This window comes from Engystomops pustulosus, chromosome 1 (genome assembly GCF_040894005.1).
Source record: "Engystomops pustulosus chromosome 1, aEngPut4.maternal, whole genome shotgun sequence".
Lineage (NCBI taxonomy): Eukaryota > Metazoa > Chordata > Amphibia > Anura > Leptodactylidae > Engystomops > Engystomops pustulosus.
Genome location: NC_092411.1, coordinates 181962857 through 181983178, shown reverse-complemented (window position 1 = coordinate 181983178; position 20322 = coordinate 181962857). Strand labels below are relative to the sequence as shown.

Sequence of the window (20322 nt, the reverse complement as noted above, 5' to 3'; positions counted from 1 at the left end):
AGAAGTTACACTGGAAACAGGTACATCATCACTGCAGCCAGGCAAACCCAGAAGAAGTGAGCGACTGGTGAGTATACAGTAGGTGTGTAGAATGCCTGAAGCTCCTTAAAGAACATCTACCACAAGGTTCAAGGATTTTAAACCATGCACACTGACATACTGGTGTGTGCGTCCGCTAGCATGATCCAATCTTCTTTAAGCTTCCTATGCCCATGTTTTTAAGAAAAAAAGGCTTTTAAAATCATGAGTCTGAGGGGCTCCAGACTCCATTAAAGGAGTTTTCCCACAGACCGCGAGAATGAGGGTTCCGACTGTTGAGCACGGCACATAGAGCCAAGCTGCACTCTGGTGGTGCCTCAGGCTCATTGACATATTTTTATAGAGTTAATTTTGAAGCAATATGGCCGTCCCGGAGATCTAGAGTTCTTTCCCCTGGACAAGGTACGAGCAGTTAGGTGAGGACAGTCTACCATCCTGTCCTTTATGAGCCACAGCACAGAATCTCTGTTGTGTCTTTAGCCCTTGATCACACAGCACTGATCTATTGCAGTATCGAACCACAAGAAAACCGAAAAGATACCAAAATTTTGATGCATCGAGCATCCCTACACGACACATTGAGCTATGAAAATGTGTACATTTTCAAATGAAAGAAAATGACCTTTTACCAATGTTTATTTCTGAAGTTACACTTTACAACTGGTTTTAAACTTAATTTTTTTTTTTTTTTTTACATATTATGGATCCATGAATGTAATCACGTACCAGACTCAAGAAACTCGCATAGATTTGACTTTACATACGACATACTTTCCTACCACAAGGTGGTGATGTTGCTCCACTTGATGTAACTACACAAATGCAATGTCACTTTATATAATATACAAGACAAATGATATTTGAAAATACTTGTTACTGTGTGAAATAAATAAGTATAACTAGAAAACGAATGGCATAGGGACAGCACTGTGGCTTAGTGGTTAGCATTACAGCCTTGCAACGCTGGGGTCCTGGGTTCACGTCCCAGGGTCAACATCTGCAAAGGGTTTGTATGTTCTCTCCGTGTTTGTGAGGGTTTCTTCCCACATTCCAAAACATACTGGTAAGTTAATTAGATTGTGAGCCCCATTGGGGCAAACTCTGTGCAGCGCTGCATAATCTGTTTGCACTATATAAATAAAGAATTATTAGTATTACCTAACATAAATAATAATAAGATCACATACTCATCTTGGGGGCTTTAGGTTATGGAAACTTTGACCAAAAGGCACCATTGACTACAGGTGGAACTTGCTTTGCTACAGTTTGAGTGTCCATTGTTTCAGTGAATGAAAAAATCCTTCTCGAAGGAATTTGCTTCATATAGAGCTTTTAATGCAGTGATATAGCATGTCTTGGTATTCCTCCAAATATCTTGTTTGCCCCCAACCAAGCTTTAACAAGCTAAAGTCTTACTGTATCTACAGTTACTCAAAAAACTTTGTACTTACAGAAAATGCAAATAATTATCCTTACAGAGGAATTGTCACATCTGCTAAGAAATGGCTCATATAATAGTAAATGATACAATTCTTTGATCTTCATAAGATCGTAAAAATGTATTTGAAAGCATATTAAAGGAAATGTACCATCAAAATCAAGCATGATAAACTGTTACCCAAAGATCCAGGCACCATGACTGTAGTATTCTTATTATTTTTTTTACAATTGCCTCCTTGCTTCTTAAATCAACTTTTAAAATGATGCCAATGAAAGGCTACTGGGGAAGTTTTTCAGAGCCCCTCCATACTGTAGATTCACTGCCTATTAGTCTGTCTCGCCCTCCTTCTGCTTCCTCTGCACTTACCCTTTTCTTCTGCCTTAAGTCATCTGTAGCACATAAATTTTCCGCTCACAGTGGGAAGTGGGGCGTGCTCCTTGCACATTGTAATAGCCTGTGAATCTGCAGCATAAGGCAGGCTCTGGGAATCCGTAGTATGTTAGGCTCATTAGCATAATTTCAAAGGTTGATTTTAGAAGTAAGGAGGCCATAGAAAACACATATAAGAATATGACCACAGCCATGGTGCCTGGATCTATGAGGAAGTGTCCCTGGTTTATCTATGCTTGATTTTGATGATAGATTTTCATTAAATGGCTTATAAACACATGAAAAGCTCAATTACCTAGTTTTTATCTGAGTCTTTTTGGAGGCAGCTTCACTCGCAGTCAGGGGCTCTGGAAGAACTTGAGGAATTGTAGAATTCTGAAAAATAATTACAATATTTACAGAATATTTATTGTGTTTAACTAGTTTTTAATGTGATGTTAATTCTTGTCAGTTGTGATGCTGGGTTAGACAATGTTAGACATATGGCCATGGTGGTGGACCATTGTTTGGGAGGGCCACTATGGGAACAGAGATGCTCAGTCCACAAATGCTTGCTACAGCTAGGCTGACAGAGTGGTCACATAATAGTGTAAAAAATTCACTAAATTGGGGCAGTGATTTTACATGTAATTTGATATCAATTTTCTTATTTTAATTTTTTTAAATTTCTTTATCCCTGTCATTTTCCCTTTCATTCAGTTCAATGTAATAGTTATACAAGATTGCCGCAGTATTATTGTAAAAATAATTCAAAACAGTGGTGATGTCAGTGGGTTGGACTTAAATCTAATCTAACAGGTCATTAAATTACACGCCACAAGTAAAAATATAAACATGAAACGCAGAAAAACTGAAAAAAGTAATGTGTGAGAATAAGAGCTTCCATTGCTCTCGCTCAAAAATGTTTGGCAAAACTATATATCAATGATAAAAACTAGACTCACATATACATTGGGTACTGGGCATTCTCTTTTGGCTAATTTAAAGGCGAAATAGGAAACTTGATAGATGTCAGGTCTTCTTTCCTGATCAGGTTCTAGCATGTACCCTGCAAAGACAAAGTCAAGATAGTAATACTACAGAGGCAATAGGCCACAAACAAATCAACATACTTTTGCCATCCAGCAATTTTGTCTCTGCACTATTATATACTTGCAAGTAAAAATAAATACAGGCGGTCCCCTACTTAAGAACACCCGACTTACATACGACCCCTAGTTACAAACGGACCTCTGGATATTGGTAATTTATTGTACTTTAGTCCTAGGCTACAATAATCAGCTATAACAGTTATAAATGATGCTTAGAAATGAAGCTTTAGTGTTAATCCTGGTTCTTATGACAACCCAACATTTTTAAAATACATGTGTGACAGACACCCAAAAAATTTTAGCTGGGTTTACAATTATAAAGTATACAGTTCCGACTTACATACAAATTCAACTTAAGAACAAACTTACAGACCCTATCATGTATGTAACCCGGCCACTGCCTGTACTGTAAACATTTTATAAATACTTCAATTTGAATATAGATGACTAATGCCATGTGGTTTCATTGTTATCCAAGTCAAATAACATACAAACACAACTAAACTAATAACACAAACCGTTGTACTATTCTGTTTTTTTATTGTACACATAAAATAAACAATCATAGTACAGGAAGAAAAAGTGAAACTTAATGTTAATGACTTTTTAAATATGAAATTGCCAAAAGGTGTAACGTAATGATATTCGAAGTATAGGTATCACAGGTGCTCATTTTGTAAAGGCACACACAGACTGATTATAGTTTGGTTACTGTGAACCATGCTTCCAAGGCAAACATTCATCCAAGGCACCCTTCATTCCATAGATGTGTGGGACACTAGGGAAGGCTACACATGCATTGCTAAGTACACTAGTGTCCAAAAATTAGAAGATGTAAAGCTTTCCTAGACAGTCATAAACATGCCAAATGTATCATTGTGTCTCATACTGCATGATCTGATAAGACTGTTAGCAAAGCCTATCTGTTAGACTTGTGCATACCAGAGCTATGCACAAATATTTGGTGCACAGGGTGCTCCAACATTATGCCACGCCCAATTTTTTGTGAGGTCACAACATGTAAGTTTTTGAAAAAAAAAAATTAAAAACAGACAGGTATTGCCACATTTTGCCTTGTTAATCCCTATACTGGAGAAATTCACGTACTCCCTAGGAATGAGCTATAAGTAAAACAGTGGATCTTCTGAGGACTCTGCAAACATAGCATAACAAAGGGTTAAGAAACAGCATTGTCTACTTCCTCTCTTCAGTGACTTTTCCTCAAGGCTGTAATCACAGATGTAATGTTTTTTTTATTTCATCTTTGTACACAAAGCCAAAGCCAATACAAAGGAGCTGGAAAGCACATGCACTTTATAATCCTCCCTTGTTGGTTCTGGCTTTGGCCGAAAATAAAAACAGAAGTGATTCTGAAACAGAAGTTCAAACTGCAACAAAACACACACAGACATACACATTGGGTAAAACCTGAAATGAATTCGGATTTTACTTTCTCTAAACTCAGCTACAACAAAATACACTTACTGATTAAACAATGCAACTTGTGGTCGTATCTGGAATTGTCTGGAATGGTAAAACTCCCATCACAGATAGCAACTTGACTTTCTCCAAATGGAAGAGTAAAAAAGCAAAGCTTGTATAATAAGCAGCCCAAAGCCTGAAAAATAAAAATATACAGATACAATTTCCTCTACAAGAATGTTAAGTTACCATAATATGTACAACTAGCATCCATGTATAGAAAGTATGTATGTAAAATAGGGTGGATGTATCAATCTGTCTACGCCAGAAAACTGGAGTAATTTGCACCTGAAATGGTGAGCGCCACCTTTACTTAAGAATTGAGACCATTTTAGGCAGTTTCCCGACTCCTTAGAATAAGTGCATGCCCTTCAGTAAAAGAGGGTGTTGCCGCATAAGAAAATAAACACGTGCCAGAAAATTTTATATTGTGGTGCTTCAAACTAGACCAACGAATAGGAAGTACAACCCACATTTCTCATCCAGTATCAGTCACAATGATTGATCTGGCTCAGCAGAGAACTGTCTAAAGACAGACACAATATTACATCTTCTCCAATGTGTTTGCAAACACAATGCAAATTAAATTTTGACATAACGCCGACACAAACGCAATGTATACGCTATCTAAATGCAATGTAGAAGCTATGTAAATGCAAACGTCATATAAGCACAATGTAAACACGATGTAAAATGGATGTGAAAAACTCAATGTAAACACAAAGGCAATGTTTCTGCGAATGCGATATATTATGTCTGCTTTTACAAAGCATTTACAAATGCAATGTAAACTCAAATGCGACATGTGATTTAACTCGTCTCGCACCAACCACTGATTTCAAACGCCAGAGTGCCCAGACGGGAGCAGGGCCTGGTCACCGGATGCCAGAGATACTGGCCAGAGAGGCTTATTACCGCTTCTCACAGCATGTAGAAGTTGTGCAATGCAGAGAAGAGCAGAGCCGGTAGCTCTAAAGCAGGGGTCGGGAACCTATGGCTCGCGAGCCAGATATGGCTCTTTTGATGGCCGCATCTGGCTCGCAGCCAGGGTTCCTATCCAGGGGCATTACTACAGCCGTGGCATCTGCTGCGCTGCCTGTCAAGACCAGGGGCACTTACCTGGCTCCTGTTGTGCCCCTGGCTGTAGTAATGCCCCTGGATGTATTCAGCAGAGCAGCGCAGGGTCCGCGGGGTTAATTCTGGGGCGGCACCTACGTCTCCTTCCTGCAGCAGTCTCCTCCATGTGTGAGAGAGTGAGGGGAGGAGACTGTCTGCCTGCAGCCAATCCCAGCGCTGGATGTAGCAGCGCGGGAGATTCAGACAGAGGAGAGAACTGCATATACTCGGGAGACATGCAGCACCTGAGGAGAAGGAGTCAGCAGCCGGGATCAGCCACAGATAAGTGCTCCCTCCCCCCAGTGTCTCCTCACACTCTGCCTTAACCCCTTAGTGTCCTGTGTGTGAAGCTCCTAAGTGTCCCTTACAGACCCCTCTGCATCATCCCCTCATATCTTCCCCCACCACTGCATTTCTACATTAATGTGAGGTTCTGCAGCAGCTGAGATACAAAATAGCTAGGACCTAAGACAAAATTGTGGTGCACGTCAGTAATAAATGTGGCGCATGGTCCGGCTTAGCAGTAACAGCAGTCTAGCAGTCTTGTGGGACACAGAGCAGCCGCCACATAAAACTGGCGTAAACACTTTAACAAATGTGTATTGGGATGTTCTGCGGGGGGTGGCGTGTGTATTATAATGTTCTGCGGGGGGTGGCGTGTGTATTATAATGTTCTGCGGGGGGTGGCGTGTGTATAATAATGTTCTGCGGCGGGTGGCGTGTGTATAATAATGTTCTGCGGCGGGTGGCGTGTGTATAATAATGTTCTGCGGGAGGTGGTGTGTGTATAATAATGTTCTGCGGGAGGTGGTGTGTGTATAATAATGTTCTGCGGGGGGTGGCGTGTGTATAATAATGTTCTGCGGGAGGTGGTGTGTGTATAATAATGTTCTGCGGGGGGTGGCGTGTGTATAATAATGTTCTGCGGTGGGTGGCGTGTGTATAATAATGTTCTGCGGGGGGTGTATAATAATGTTCTGCGGGGGGTGTATAATAATGTTCTGCAGCGGGTGTATAATAATGTTCTGCGGCGGGTGTATAATAATGTTCTGCGGCGGGTGGCGTGTGTATAATAATGTTCTGCGGGGGGTGGCGTGTGTATAATAATGTTCTGCGGGGGGTGGCGTGTGTATAATAATGTTCTGCGGCGGGTGGCGTGTGTATTATAATGTTCTGCGGGGGGTGTATAATAATGTTCTGCGGCGGGTGTATAATAATGTTCTGCGGCGGGTGTATAATAATGTTCTGCGGCGGGTGTATAATAATGTTCTGCGGCGGGTGTATAATAATGTTCTGCGGGGGGTGGCGTGTGTATAATAATGTTCTGCGGGGGGTGGCGTGTGTATTATAACGTTCTGCGGGGGGTGGCGTGTGTATTGGGATGTTCTGCGGGGGGGTGGCGTGTGTATAATAATGTTCTGCGGGGGGTGGCGTGTGTATAATAATGTTCTGTGGGGGGTGGCGTGTGTATAATAATGTTCTGTGGGGGGTGGCGTGTGTATAATAATGTTCTGCGGCGGGTGGCGTGTGTATAATAATGTTCTGCGGGGGGTGGCGTGTGTATAATAATGTTCTGCGGCGGGTGTATAATAATGTTCTGCGGCAGGTATATAATAATGTTCTGCGGCGGGTGTATAATAATGTTCTGCGGCGGGTGGCGTGTGTATAATAATGTTCTGCGGCGGGTGGCGTGTGTATAATAATGTTCTGCGGGGGGTGGCGTGTGTATAATAATGTTCTGCGGGGGTGGCGTGTGTATTATAATGTTCTGCGGGGGGTGGCGTGTGTATAATAATGTTCTGCGGGGGGTGGCGTGTGTATAATAATGTTCTGCGGGGGGTGGCGTGTGTATAATAATGTTCTGCGGGGGGTGGCGTGTGTATAATAATGTTCTGCGGGGGGTGGCGTGTGTATAATAATGTTCTGCGGGGGGTGGCGTGTGTATTATAATGTTCTGCGGCGGGTGGCGGGTGTATAATAATGTTCTGCGGCGGGTGGCGTGATCCCCGACAAAAATGCGGCCGCGAGACCCTCAGTAAATAAGCCCCATTGTACGGCTCTCGCAGAATTATATTTTAAAATATGTGGCGCTTATGGCTCTCTCAGCCAAAAAGGTTCCTGACCCCTGCTCTAAAGACTCGGCGGTCACTTAACTGCCGAGTCTAAAGGGGTTAATCTGAGCTGCTGGGTCTAATCAGACCTAGTCCAGCTCTGATCACCAGTCACAGGTGCTTGTTTCCCCGTGTAACTTATAGATTCCCATCCCCCATCATATAGATGACCCAGTTACAGGGGAAAACTTGTAAAAGATTTTAAAAAACTAATTTTAAATTAAAAAAAGTAAAGTCTTTTATGACCTCACGGGGAACATATAAAGTTAAAACACACATACACAAAAAATATTACTAAATATTCATAAAAATACATTGACATTTCCCCTTCTAATATAGAAAAAATCCCCCGCTACGCTACAAAAAAACATCACTATAGTTGACCTGTTTGCCCGACGCTATATATATCTTTAATATAATAATTTGAAAATGTAAAAAAATATGTACTATAAGTTACCGAAAAATTGCCTTTTTTCCACTTTTATGCATAAAGAAAACTAAAAATGAGAAGTTTAAACTTAGCGCTATGTGCCCCCCCCCCCCCAAAAAAAAGAAAACACTGCAAAAAGATTTACGTTAGCACGAAAAAAAATTCTAAAACGTTATGACCCTTAACCCGCTGTGTATGGAAATTTGGTAAAAATGTGCTGGTCACTAGAGCCTTTTCAGGCCGCATCACTAAGGGGTTAAATGCGATGAGCACTTACAAAAACCAGTCAGTAGATATTGCATGACTGATTTTATCCAGATGTTTTCTATGGGTGTGACAAACATCTGAACCCAATTATCAGGAGTGATGTCCTTGTAGTCAGTCATTTAGTAGGTGGCTTGTTACTTTTAAATATAGTCATTTTAACTGTTTATGATGAAGTCACAATAGAAACTCGCGTGGCTGACTCTAAAGCAGGTATTAGCAGCAGAAAAGTAACAGTTGATCAATCTTCGAGGTGACGTGGAACCAGCCTTTGTGTTAGCAGACTTGATGGCATGACCAGAAAGCAGTCCAGCTGTATGTGAGAAAGCTGTGCCAGACTCGAAAGGCTCTGAAGACGAGCATTTACCATGTATGGCAACGAACACATCACAAAAACCCAAAGCAGCCGATTTAAGAACATGTCACTTCCGTGATGAAATGAAATAAATAAGTGTGGACAGCCCGGATGATTGAATACATATGTCTAAGCTTGCTCAAAGCACAACTTAAAATTAGCAACAACACCTACAAACACATGACCTTTGAATAATGTTTCATAGTGGCATTGCTCTTATTATCTGGATTGGCAATAGAACCAATATTGGCAGAAAAAAATAGTACAAGATCATCATGCACAATGACTTATAAACTGGCTGCAAATGTACTTTTGTCTTTAATGATAGTCCCTTTTATTGTCTGGCATTCATTATCTGGGAAATTTAAATTCTCCCCTTTACCAAGGTTACACAGAGGGTGCACACGTTGCGTTTTTGATGTGGTTTTAAATGTATCCAAAATGCAAGTGGAAGGGGCTTGGCCCAAACGCAAATGCGTTTCCACTGAAACACGTGCATTTTGGAATGACCACCATATGTTTTACATTACTGACATGCAAAACATGTGTTTCTCATTACAGTGGAAACACATAAGCGTTTGGGCCAAGACCCTCCCACTTGCATTTTGGATGCGTCTAAAAACACATCTGAAACGCAATATTTGAACGTGTCCTCAAATCATTGTAGAGCTACTTTACCTTATGGATAAATTGCCATATGTACATGAGAAACAATGCTATTGACTTATATGGGAAAAAGTTATATATTTCAGGTTTCGTATTTTCCCCTGATACAACTGATTTATGAAAGGTTAGTTGAAAACTTGGCAACCATTTAACTATTCAGATTCAGCACATAAGAATACAAGTGTCCTGCACAATATTTTGGGCAGAACACAAAAGTGAAACTGTATTGCTATGAAACCCATGTACACAACCATGTGCTCGCCCTGGGCTATAACCTGGGCTATAACCTGGGCTATAACCTGGGCTAGCACACAGTCAGGGGGCAATGGGAGGAAAAAAGCCAAGCAGCTACTGCCGTAAAACAACAGAATATAGGACACGTCCCATATTTTGTACAGGGGCCATCCGGCTCAGTGATGGTGCGGTAAGAAACTGCGTGCAGACACCGTGCCATAAGGTGATTATACTTCCAAAAAGTGGCCATATGGTCCATGAAGAGCCGGAGACAAATAAAATGCAAAAAAAAAAAAAAAAAACTTTACACAGCAAAAGCTATAGAATGTGGCACTCCCGGGCCTCTTCCCAGGTAACCATGATGAAACGGATTTGGGTTAATCGATAATAAGGCTCAGTAATGTGCTCAGTCTGTGGAAATTAACCATTGTGGTGGGCAATGACACCCATCCTGTGCTCACTTGTACAGTATTGTATTAATTCTATCCTGGTGCAAGTTTGTAAAAAAAAAAAATTGGCAAATTAGAAGGTAAAACAAAAATCACAGAAATATGAACGTCAAGACAAAAAAATATATATAACTTGACAGGACAGCAAATGATCCTCATCTATAGTCCTTACCCATATATCAGCCTTTGTAGTTATTGGCTTTCCTCCATAAAGGTTGATCATTTCAGGGGCTCTGTATGAAAGAGTGGTATATCTGGAAAACAGTTCACGTATAACAAGAGGATTAATTAGATAAAACTGTCAGAGTTGTCTTTCTCAATGAAATCAGTTGCATAGTATCAAATCAACCATGCCAACAAAGCTATTTTCTTTTTACTTTATCCCCTTATCTCTGAAAAGGTTTTCCACCTAATGCCCAAGCCATTTTTTGTCACTGTCTTCTACAAGCTCTAACTGTTCTGTCACTATAGTTGTATGGGGTCTTGTTTTCAGGATGAAGTATTGTTTTTAATGGCACAATATTGGGTTTCATATATCCTACTGGTGAACTTTTATTATTAACCCTTTTAAATATTCCTAACCCAGCATATTTTAAAAAGAAAAGAGAATCTGGCGGTTTTTCTAATACAATTTTCTGGCTTTATCATCAAACTTAAACAATATAAAAAAATTTCAATGGGGCTATACACATACAGCGATGCCAAATTCATAGGGACCGTCCTAAAAAAAAAACTTTTGAAACTATATATTTCGATCACAGTCTAAGCGATTAAATTCCGGGGATCTAAGTTTTTCCGATTCCAGGTATTGGGTCCGGGGCTGTGATAACACAGCCCACCCCGGTCAGCAACAGGACCCGGTGTCCTTCAAAACTTCTTCTGATGTGGTGCCATATCAGATGTAGTACCCTTAATAACCACCATAAAAAGTTAATACAGAGGTCATTAAGTGGTTGTAGTCAGGTAACTTGTGGTATTCTTTGCTTTTTCTTTGATCTTTGCTTGCGGTCAGTCAATGAAACATGTTCTAATGGACTTCATAGTTGGGCCTTTATATGAGATCTAAATACATTAACAGCACCATCTCTCTAAAACTAGAGGTAGTGAATGTGAGATCTCTACATAATGCCTCTAGATATTAGATAGATATAAAATCCAGGTTAGGTTAAAAAAAAAAAAAGTCTCTGGTTAGGGTTTTCACTTATAGAAGTGATTTCTCTAAAGCACAGGTGTGGCAACATGAAGACAGCTTCAAAATTTTTGCAACAAACTATGAACACTTGCCATGCATTTCATTATACAATGATGAAAATGAATTTGCATTAAACTGGAAAATCCCTTCAAGATTTTATTGTAGAAAGCTCTTTAAAATTTTAGGAGAAACCAGAGGGTGAGAGCATCAAGGCGATGCTACTCCCTGCAAATAGCAAGGTGTATAATAGGGCTGAGGGATGTAGAGATGTGTATTAGGGCACTCTATATAGAGGTATATTGTGGGAATACATGCAGCTGGAATCAGTATGTGACAGCACAGAGATTAACTATAATGTGATAGGAAAAAGAAAACATTTTGACCACAACTTAAAAAAATGTGTTTTACAAATCCTCAATATAGGTCACTTTGTGAAAATGAACTCCTTTAGTGGCAGTGTTGAAGTTACTTTTATGAATATACTAAAAGATCATTTTCAGCCTCAAACATCATCTTCAAAACACTGTAGTAATGAACATTCATCCAAGTCAACGTCACGTATCATGCCAAAGAGCTGACAAATACACTGACGACTGTGGCAAGGTTTATAGACAGCAAACGCGTTTTCAATTTTCTGAACGGTCCATAGAAATCATTTAGAGGCCAGGCACGAACACTGCCTGATAAAGCTACAGGACACCGTCACTGAATGCAGAATGAAAAAGAAAAATAAGCCAGTAAAAGGTAAGAGACATGAAAACAGCAGGTGAAGCAGAAGTCACATATGACTTTCTGAGTCGCCATCTAAGCATACGCAAGTTGAAAACCGTGAAAATAGTATACACAAAACCTATGAGGTTGTCAAGCAGGAAACACATATTAAAGAAACACAGAAAAGGCAGAGATCTACAGCAAACATCACCATGTTTTTCTCTTAAAGCGGTAGATAAAAGGTTTCCTAGATACTTACATTCCTAAACATTTTAACACTTAACTCATGAGGAGTAATAGGGATAAAAACACCATAGGGCCTTGTTCACATTTCTCTGTTCGGTCAGAGAAACATAAAAATGGAACAATGTCATCTTAAGACAAACATTAAATCTATCACCAGATTACTGGTTGTAGAGTATCCTAATTAGACTGCTCGTTCAGTCTAGGGTTTTTTTTTTTTACAAGTTTTCTGACATCTTTAATAACCAAATATTAACTTTGTAAAACAGCCAGAGGCACTAAGACTGACTGCGCACCGAGTGGCTCTTGGCTTCCCCGGCTTATAATTTATGCACGCCACCGCTGCAAGCCTCCACCTGCTTCTGGCCGGGGAAATTACATTCCAGTCGGAGAAGTCAGAGCCAGGACGTGGAGAGAGCGGGGCATGTGCTCTCTCCTAGTTCCCTGGCCGGCAGAAGGAGGAGGCTTGCAGTGTGCGCAGGCATAAATTAAAAGCTGGGAAGCCAAGAGGCACTTGGGCGCCATCTGCCTGAGCGCTTCTGGCTGTTACAAAGTAAATATTTTGCTATTAAAGATGCCAGAAAACGTGTGAAATATGTTCCCCTTATCACCTAGACCAGTGGTTCTCAACCTTTCTAATGCTGTGACCCCGCAATACAGTTCCTCATGTTGCGGTGACCCCAAACCATATGCAAGAATATTGTATTCGTGCCAAAAAAATGCAATAAAATCGTGGCTACGATAGCTTTAGGCGACCCCTGTGATTTGATCGTTCGACCCCCGCCGGGGTCATGACCCACAGGTTGAGAACCACTGACCTAGACAGAATAATCTTGGAAGTTGTGCTTTAACTTCACTAAAATGACATTAGTGGCTAGTCATTCTGATAGAATAAGTTTATATATGATGGAATTCCCTGAAGGTGCAGGACAAGCTTTTTTCCAGCTCAAATCCACCAATGTTCAGACGATGTTGAAGAAACTTGGTCTTTATTTGATTCATATTAAAAACATGGACAGGTACATCATAAAATCCAACGCATTTCATGCGCTTACTGCGTCCTTAGTCATGGATGAATTCCCTGAAGGTGTCTCTCAAGAAATGTGTACATGGTACAAAATTTGTTATCATTAGCTATATACTACAGGGGGCCTGGCTGGCTATACACTACAGGGGGCCTGGCTGGCTATACACTACAGGGGGCCTGGCTGGCTATACACTACAGGGGGCCTGGCTGGCCATAAACTGGGAGGCTGTGACCAATGCATTTGCAACCCTCGGCTTATATTTTAGTATATACGGTAAATAAATAAATATATCTTTTTGTACCAATTCCGCATGGCTTTTTGTACAGCTCGAGCATCTGGTCGAACATGTCCACTTCCCCCATACAGTATATGTTTTATAATGCTGAATGCATACTGGACATGATGTAGGGGCTGTTGTTCCGCGGACAGGGACAATGGAGCAGCTGGCATCATGGATGGTCGATAGCATCAACACATCTTTTTTGTCCCTAAATTTTAAAAAGAGGACTCCATGTAGGGCCCTGCTCTACCATACCTGCAAGTTTTGGCCTGTTAGGATCTTGAGTAGCTGCCTCTGATTCCTTCAGAACATCCCATATACCAGTGTTTTTTTCTTAGCCAGGCACTGAAACAAGGGCACACTTGTGTACCAATGATCAAGGCACACGTGGTACCCCTGGTCAAACACTGGATGCACAAGATCCCACACAATCTTCCCCGTTATTGCAAGGGTTGGAAGACAATCAAGGGGTTGAATTGGACTGTCCCTTCCCTCATAAATACGAAATGTGTCAGTGTAGTAAGTTTCAGACATTTTGTACACTTTTATGCCATATTGAGCATGTTTGTTAGGCAAACATTGCCTAAACTTTACTCTTCCCTTGTAATGCACAGGGACTCATCTATTGCAATCTCTCTTTTTGGGCTGTATAAGGAAAAACATTTTTGGCTTAAAAATGGAATTGGGGACCAAATTTTATACAGTCGTCAAAATCAAGGTAATTTTGGGAGGGCATTGGGAATTGTCAATGAAATGGAGACATGTTTGGATGGCCTCAAAGCGAGCCCTGGTTATTGTTAATCCATACAAGGGGGTATGTTGTAAGAGATCTGTAGACCAATAGGTCCTTACTGATGTTTTTTGTGAGGCCCATATTCAGCACCAATCCCCAATATTTTTTTTTATTTCTCCTCTAAAAGTTGGATACCATGTATATGGGCTGCAATAAAAGGAATAGGGGTTGGTTTTTAAAAATTCCTGGGAGGTTGTTCCTAGGAAGCCTCTCATGGATTCAAACAAGCAGGTGCCGGTTACCATTTTGAAAGTGCAACCCCTGGGACTTGTTAGTGTGACCTGCCAGGGAGCCAGGTAAAGTTTAAAAGAGCATAATTCTAAAACTAAGTACTGAACAGAATAGATAAAAGAATGCTATGCACTGTTCAGTCTCTGTTGGAACCGGTCATCCGTGAAAAAGAGTCCAGGTTTCCTTTAAAGAAACAGGGACTCCTGTTGCGGAAAGTATTCAGAACCCTTTACATTTTTCACTTTTCTTTTTTCCTTGGCAGCCAATTGGCAAGATCAAAAAAGTTCTTCTTTTTTTTTGTTCATTAATGTACACCCCATTTTGCCAGTAAAAAATAGAAATGTAGATATTTGGCCATGGTCAGAAGTATTCAGACCCTTTGTTGTGACAAGTGTGTCTATTTCCTTTTGATCCTCCTGGAGATGCTTTTACTCCTTCATCAGAGCCCAGCAGTGTTTAATTAAACTGATTGGGCCTGTTTAGGAAAGGCACACACCTGTCTATATAAGACCTCACAGCTCACAGTGCATGCCAGTGCACACGAGAATCATGAAGTCTAAGGAACTGCCCAAGGAGCTCACAGATATGGCCAAGGTTACAAAATAATTTCCGCAGCACTAAAGGTTCTTAAGAGCACAATGGCCTCCATAATCCTTAAATGGAAGAAGTTTGGGTCACAACTCTTCCTCAACCTGGCTGTACAACAAAACTAAGCAATTGTGGGAGAAGAGCTTTGGTGAGAGAGGTTAAGAAAATCCCCCAAGATCACGGTGATTGAGATCCAGAGATGCAGTATTGAGATGGGAGAAAGTCCGGGCTTAATGGCAGAGTGTGCCAACTGAAGCCTCTCCTCAGTGCAAGACATATGAAAGCATACAGTTTGCAAAAAAAACACACAAAGGACTCACAGGCTATGAGAAATAAGATTCCTTGGTCTGATGAGACGAAGATTGAACTTTTTGGTGTTAATTCTAAGCAGTGTGTGTGGAGAAAACCAGGCACTGCTCATCACCTGCCGAATACAATCCAAACAGTGAAAAATGATGGGGGGGTCGGGAGTTTCAGCAGCAGGGAGAGGACAACTGGTTGCAACTGAAGAAAGGATGAATGTGGCCAAGTACAGAGATATCATGGAAGAAAACTCCTTCCTGAGTGCTCTGGATGGCCCATCAGGTTGGACCAAAGGTTCATTTCCAACAAGACAATGACCCTAAGCACACAGCTAAAATAACAAAGCAGTTTCTTCAGAACATTCTTGACTGACCCGACCAAGACCTAAACCAAATTGAGCATCTCTAGATAGACTTGAAAATGACTGTCCATCCAACCTGAGGGAACTGGAGAGAATCTGCAAGGAGAATGGCAGAGGATCCCCAAATCCAGATGTAAAACACTTGTTGCATCATTCTAAAGATGACTTACGGCTGTACTAGCTCAAAAGGTGCTTTTAATCAATAGTGAGCAAAAGGGTCTGAATACTTATGGCCATGTGATATTTAAAATTAGTAACCCCAAGATGGGGTGCAGAGTGTACATTAATGAGCAAAAAAAGAACTTTTTTTTGATCTTACCAATTAGCTGAAAAAGAATGAAAAATTTAAAGGAGTTTGAATACTTTCCTTACCCACAAGTCCTGTCCCCAACAGCTTTACCAGCCGTGACACAAGACTCTAACATGGTCCTTGTTTCACGGACCAACAACGGCAGGTTGAAACTGCCCTAAAGCAGAAAAATCTTATTACCTCAAAAAAGTAGCCTTTTGCTAGTTGTCTCATGTATATGTAATAAAATTTACAGTTAAGAGATTTATAAGTGAATATTATAAAGCAAGTATAATAATAATTTCTTTTTTATATAGTGCACACAGGTTACGCTGATCAACCAACTGGTTTGTTTTGGAGTGTGGGAAGAATGATAGATATCTGACTTCACATGTTATAATAAAAGAAGTTTATATTGGAATTCATCTGTGCCTCATGACAAAATTAATAATTTGAAACATTTGTAAGTTTAAGCCAACTAAACGGTTAATTAACGTTAATGTTCCCCTTTTTTACCCCTGGAAGTTTTGATGACTAATATTATACCAGGAACCAGCAATAAAGTATGACTCCAAGCTTATCCCCTGCGATTCTGGTATATACAGCTCAGTCTAGAAACCACCATACACTCCATGTAGGTCATAAAACATATTGCAGAAGCAGAGGTGTTAGATAGCCTTCTATCTTTGGAGGAATTGGGTGATGCTTTAAAGTGTTTGACTAAAGGCAAAGCCATTAGGTCTGATGGGCTAACCCCAGAGGTCCTTTTACAATATGCTGATATTTTGTTGCCCCTTTGGCAGCAGGTGTATAATTCCTGTTTGGTAGAGGGCTTGCTTCCACCTTCCATTAGGGAGGCAATAATTGTCCTGTTTCTGAAAGAAGGCAAATGTCCCCTGGGCTTTGATGCTTACAGACCAATCTTCTTCTAAACTCAGGCTATTGATCGGTAGCAAAAATACTGTCAACTAGGCTGCAAAAGGTGATAAGCCCAGTTGCTCATAGAGATCAATCTGGGTTTATGCCAGGGAGATCAGTCAGGAATAACATTTGAAGGATATGAAGGTCCTTCCAGACTTCTTGCATGGCTCGGGGTAGACGGGTGTAGTTCTCCAAAGTGTGGAGCTCTATCAACGCATCGAGTGGGAATTCATCTGGCAGATGGATCTGGGATCTCGATACATTAGTTAGGTTAAACTTATGTAAAGAGGGTAAGCATTAATTGGCATCCCTCTACTGTCCTAAATTTTTACAGTGGGACAAGCCAAGGTTGCCCGTTGTCCCCTCTGTTTCCCGTGGTGTTGAAACTTGGTTCTTCTCTGCTCTGCTCAGCTAGTTATGCCTTTGGTGCTTCCCTGCTAAATAGGGAAGATCTCTTGGAGATAATACGCCCTGTGTGCCTTCTTTAAATCTCAGCCAAATAACAAAAGTTTAATATCCTCAATAAAGAGGTTATTGACTAAAAGAGCAGTGGAGCTCTCAGGTATATTATGATAATTGGAAATGAGACTTGGATAATCTCTGCAGAGAGGAATGATGACTCGCTGAAGATGATACAAATAAAAAAAAACTAGGAATATATCATATATAGTCTCTAAGTTCTTTAGAACACAGAGTACATTTTCCCTGATTCGGTTATTCATTTTGCAAAATAAACCAGATGAAGTGTCCAAGATGCGATTTAGTGGATGCAGCCTTATTTCATATGCTGTGGAGGTAACAGAAACTCCATAGGTATTGGGAATGTGTAGTAAGAAGATTAAAGAATGTTTTTTGTTGCATCATACAATTTGATCCAAGAAATTGCATTTTGGGCACAAGAATGGGTATTATTGGCGATTTTTGTATAATTGGAAAGCTATAAGACCTCCAAAAATTCAGACATGGGAGGAGAAATTGGATTGGTTGGTGAAAGCAGAGCAACAGGAAGAAATGGGAAATAAAGTGGTGATGAAGAAAATGCGGGAGGCATGGATCAATAGGCCGCTATTACAAGAAGTTTCATCTGTAGATTAAGAGAATTTTTTTAACGTTGATTTGTGCTAGGAGAATCGTAGTCAAAAGCTGTCTGCCGCCTTTGAAGGTGGGTGGTTTTCTTTTTTGGGGGGGGGGGGGTTGTTATTATTGTTGCTGTTTCTTGTTATGGAATTTTTATTATTTAGTATTTTGATATAAAAATCAATAAACTTTTTTTTTTTTTTTTTTAATGCATGAGCCAGGAAATATCATGTAATTACACATTAGAAGGAGTCTACTTCCAAATCACCATGCAATTATTTATACTGCTGAATAAGGCACCATGCATCAGAGATATCTTTACCCTAACTGGAGAATCTAAAATGTTTAAAACTCTTTCATTACATATGTTTTACAAAGTGGCGTTTCTATTATTCCTAGCCTGATGGGTACAGACTCAAGTTGGATGGTTCCATATATAACTGTTTTATTCCTGTAATGTGTTTTATTCCTTTGGAAAGGGATGGTGTTATCCATTTGAAGAACTTTCCCCCAAGCTGGAAATCTTTTTGTTTTAGAATTATATTTTTAGTAGACATTTTCAAAAAAGTACCAGGAAAATAGCAATAGAAACAATGAAACAATCACTAGTGGATCAATTAAAGCATCAATTGCCAACTCAGGCATCACAGACAAAATGATAAAAACTATAGTACCACTGGGGTAGACGATAGTTAGGCAAGAACACACCAATAAGGACATCAAAGACCAAAAACAAGAGAAGATGGAGAAAGAAACAGAGGAAGCAGAGATCTTGACAACACTTGTCCAAAACCACTAGTCAGCTGATTGTCAGTTGAGGTCAGAGTCTCTATTCCAGACAATGCCCTTCTCCCTGCACTCGTGTCCTTTGAGTAAGTAAAGTGCACTTTAATTGTCTTTATGTTTAATGTCATCACGTATAACTTATAAAACTATTATGTGGAACTGGGTCATTACGGCATCCTTAGACCTTGTGTACCTATATGCCTGAAGTCAACTAATGGGGGTAATAAGGCATATGCTATGTTGACAACCTATTTTGGCAAAACAGTCTCAAATAAACACACCACAATACTGTATATTGGTTAGTTTTATATATTTAATGTAAATTTACTTACTTTTTAATTTCTTCTTCTACAATGTTTACTCCATCTTTTTGAGGGTTGAGAAATCTGTTTGTTGCACTACCGAAGTCACACAGCACATAATTCCCATTGTCATTTAATAAAATGTTCTCAACCTTAAATCAAAAGAGAAAAAGATGACTTATATGCCCCGGAATGGAACACTTGTTGAATTGCAATGAAAATGACTTTCAGCCATGCAATCACATTTCTATACATACAATGTACAGTTAAAACAGTAAAATCATACACCCCTGTCAAAATTCATTTTTGACAATCCATTGTCTAGAAAACAAAAGCAATCGGATATTTATGCATGAACTGTGAGGGAGGCCGGTCAAGTGCTGTTGGTGCTAAGCCTGTTATGTTTCGAGATTGTCGGCCATAGTATGTGGCAATAACAGGACAAGCTAAGGTCAAAGGTGTAGCGGAAATGGTGTCCAGAATACTCATAGATAACGGGCATTTGCAAAAAACTGTGATTAGTGCTGCACTACAGAGTGGTGTCTGGACAGAGGAGGAAACATCCTTTCGTCCTCCATCCCGAACACCACTCTGCAACACATACCAATCCCAGAGACCACTGCAAGTTACAGAAAAAAAGCTGCAAAGAGGAAACTGCTTGAAAATAAATAATGCAAGTCACATATTGACCAGAAACAAGTGCATTTTTCGTCTACATTAGACCAATTTTTTTCCACAAGTTTGCTTAAGGATTAAATACACTTAAAGGGTTTAGTTGAGACCAAGACCATCCTTACCTCCCCCCCTCCTATTCTCCTTCCTCTTTTTTCCTCAATTTTCTTATCTTGTTTCTATATTTGCCTTTCGCTTTGATCTACACAGAAATATTACACAATCTACTGACATGATTTATGAGATGTACAGTTAAAGTATAATTCTGACCTTTAGATCCCGATGGACTATTGGAGTTTTGCACTGATGAAGCCTGGCCACTGCTTCACAAGTATCACAGAATATCCTCAAGACCTCCGCTTCAGAAAATCCTGACTGCAGCCTCTGATTCATTTGGTTCACAACTTGTCCAGCTGGTAAATAAAGCAGATTAGTCACACACCATGTCAGTGATGTTTTATCAAGTGCTAGTTAAGC

At 40.2% G+C, this 20322-nt stretch overlaps 1 protein-coding gene across 2 annotated transcripts in view; it reads right to left on the bottom strand.

The window, feature by feature from the left end:
* BMP2K (BMP2 inducible kinase) overlaps nucleotides 1-20322 on the bottom strand; it is a 117725-nt gene that overhangs the window by 32945 nt on the left and 64458 nt on the right. For both annotated transcript variants that reach the window (XM_072114400.1, XM_072114407.1), the window contains exons 4-9: nucleotides 20116-20258; nucleotides 19204-19325; nucleotides 10241-10322; nucleotides 4447-4579; nucleotides 2815-2918; nucleotides 2166-2245 (exon numbers count right to left, since the gene is read on the bottom strand). In XM_072114400.1, coding sequence (XP_071970501.1) covers nucleotides 2166-2245; nucleotides 2815-2918; nucleotides 4447-4579; nucleotides 10241-10322; nucleotides 19204-19325; nucleotides 20116-20258 — 664 coding nt within the window. The remainder of the gene's footprint in view (nucleotides 1-2165; nucleotides 2246-2814; nucleotides 2919-4446; nucleotides 4580-10240; nucleotides 10323-19203; nucleotides 19326-20115; nucleotides 20259-20322) is intronic.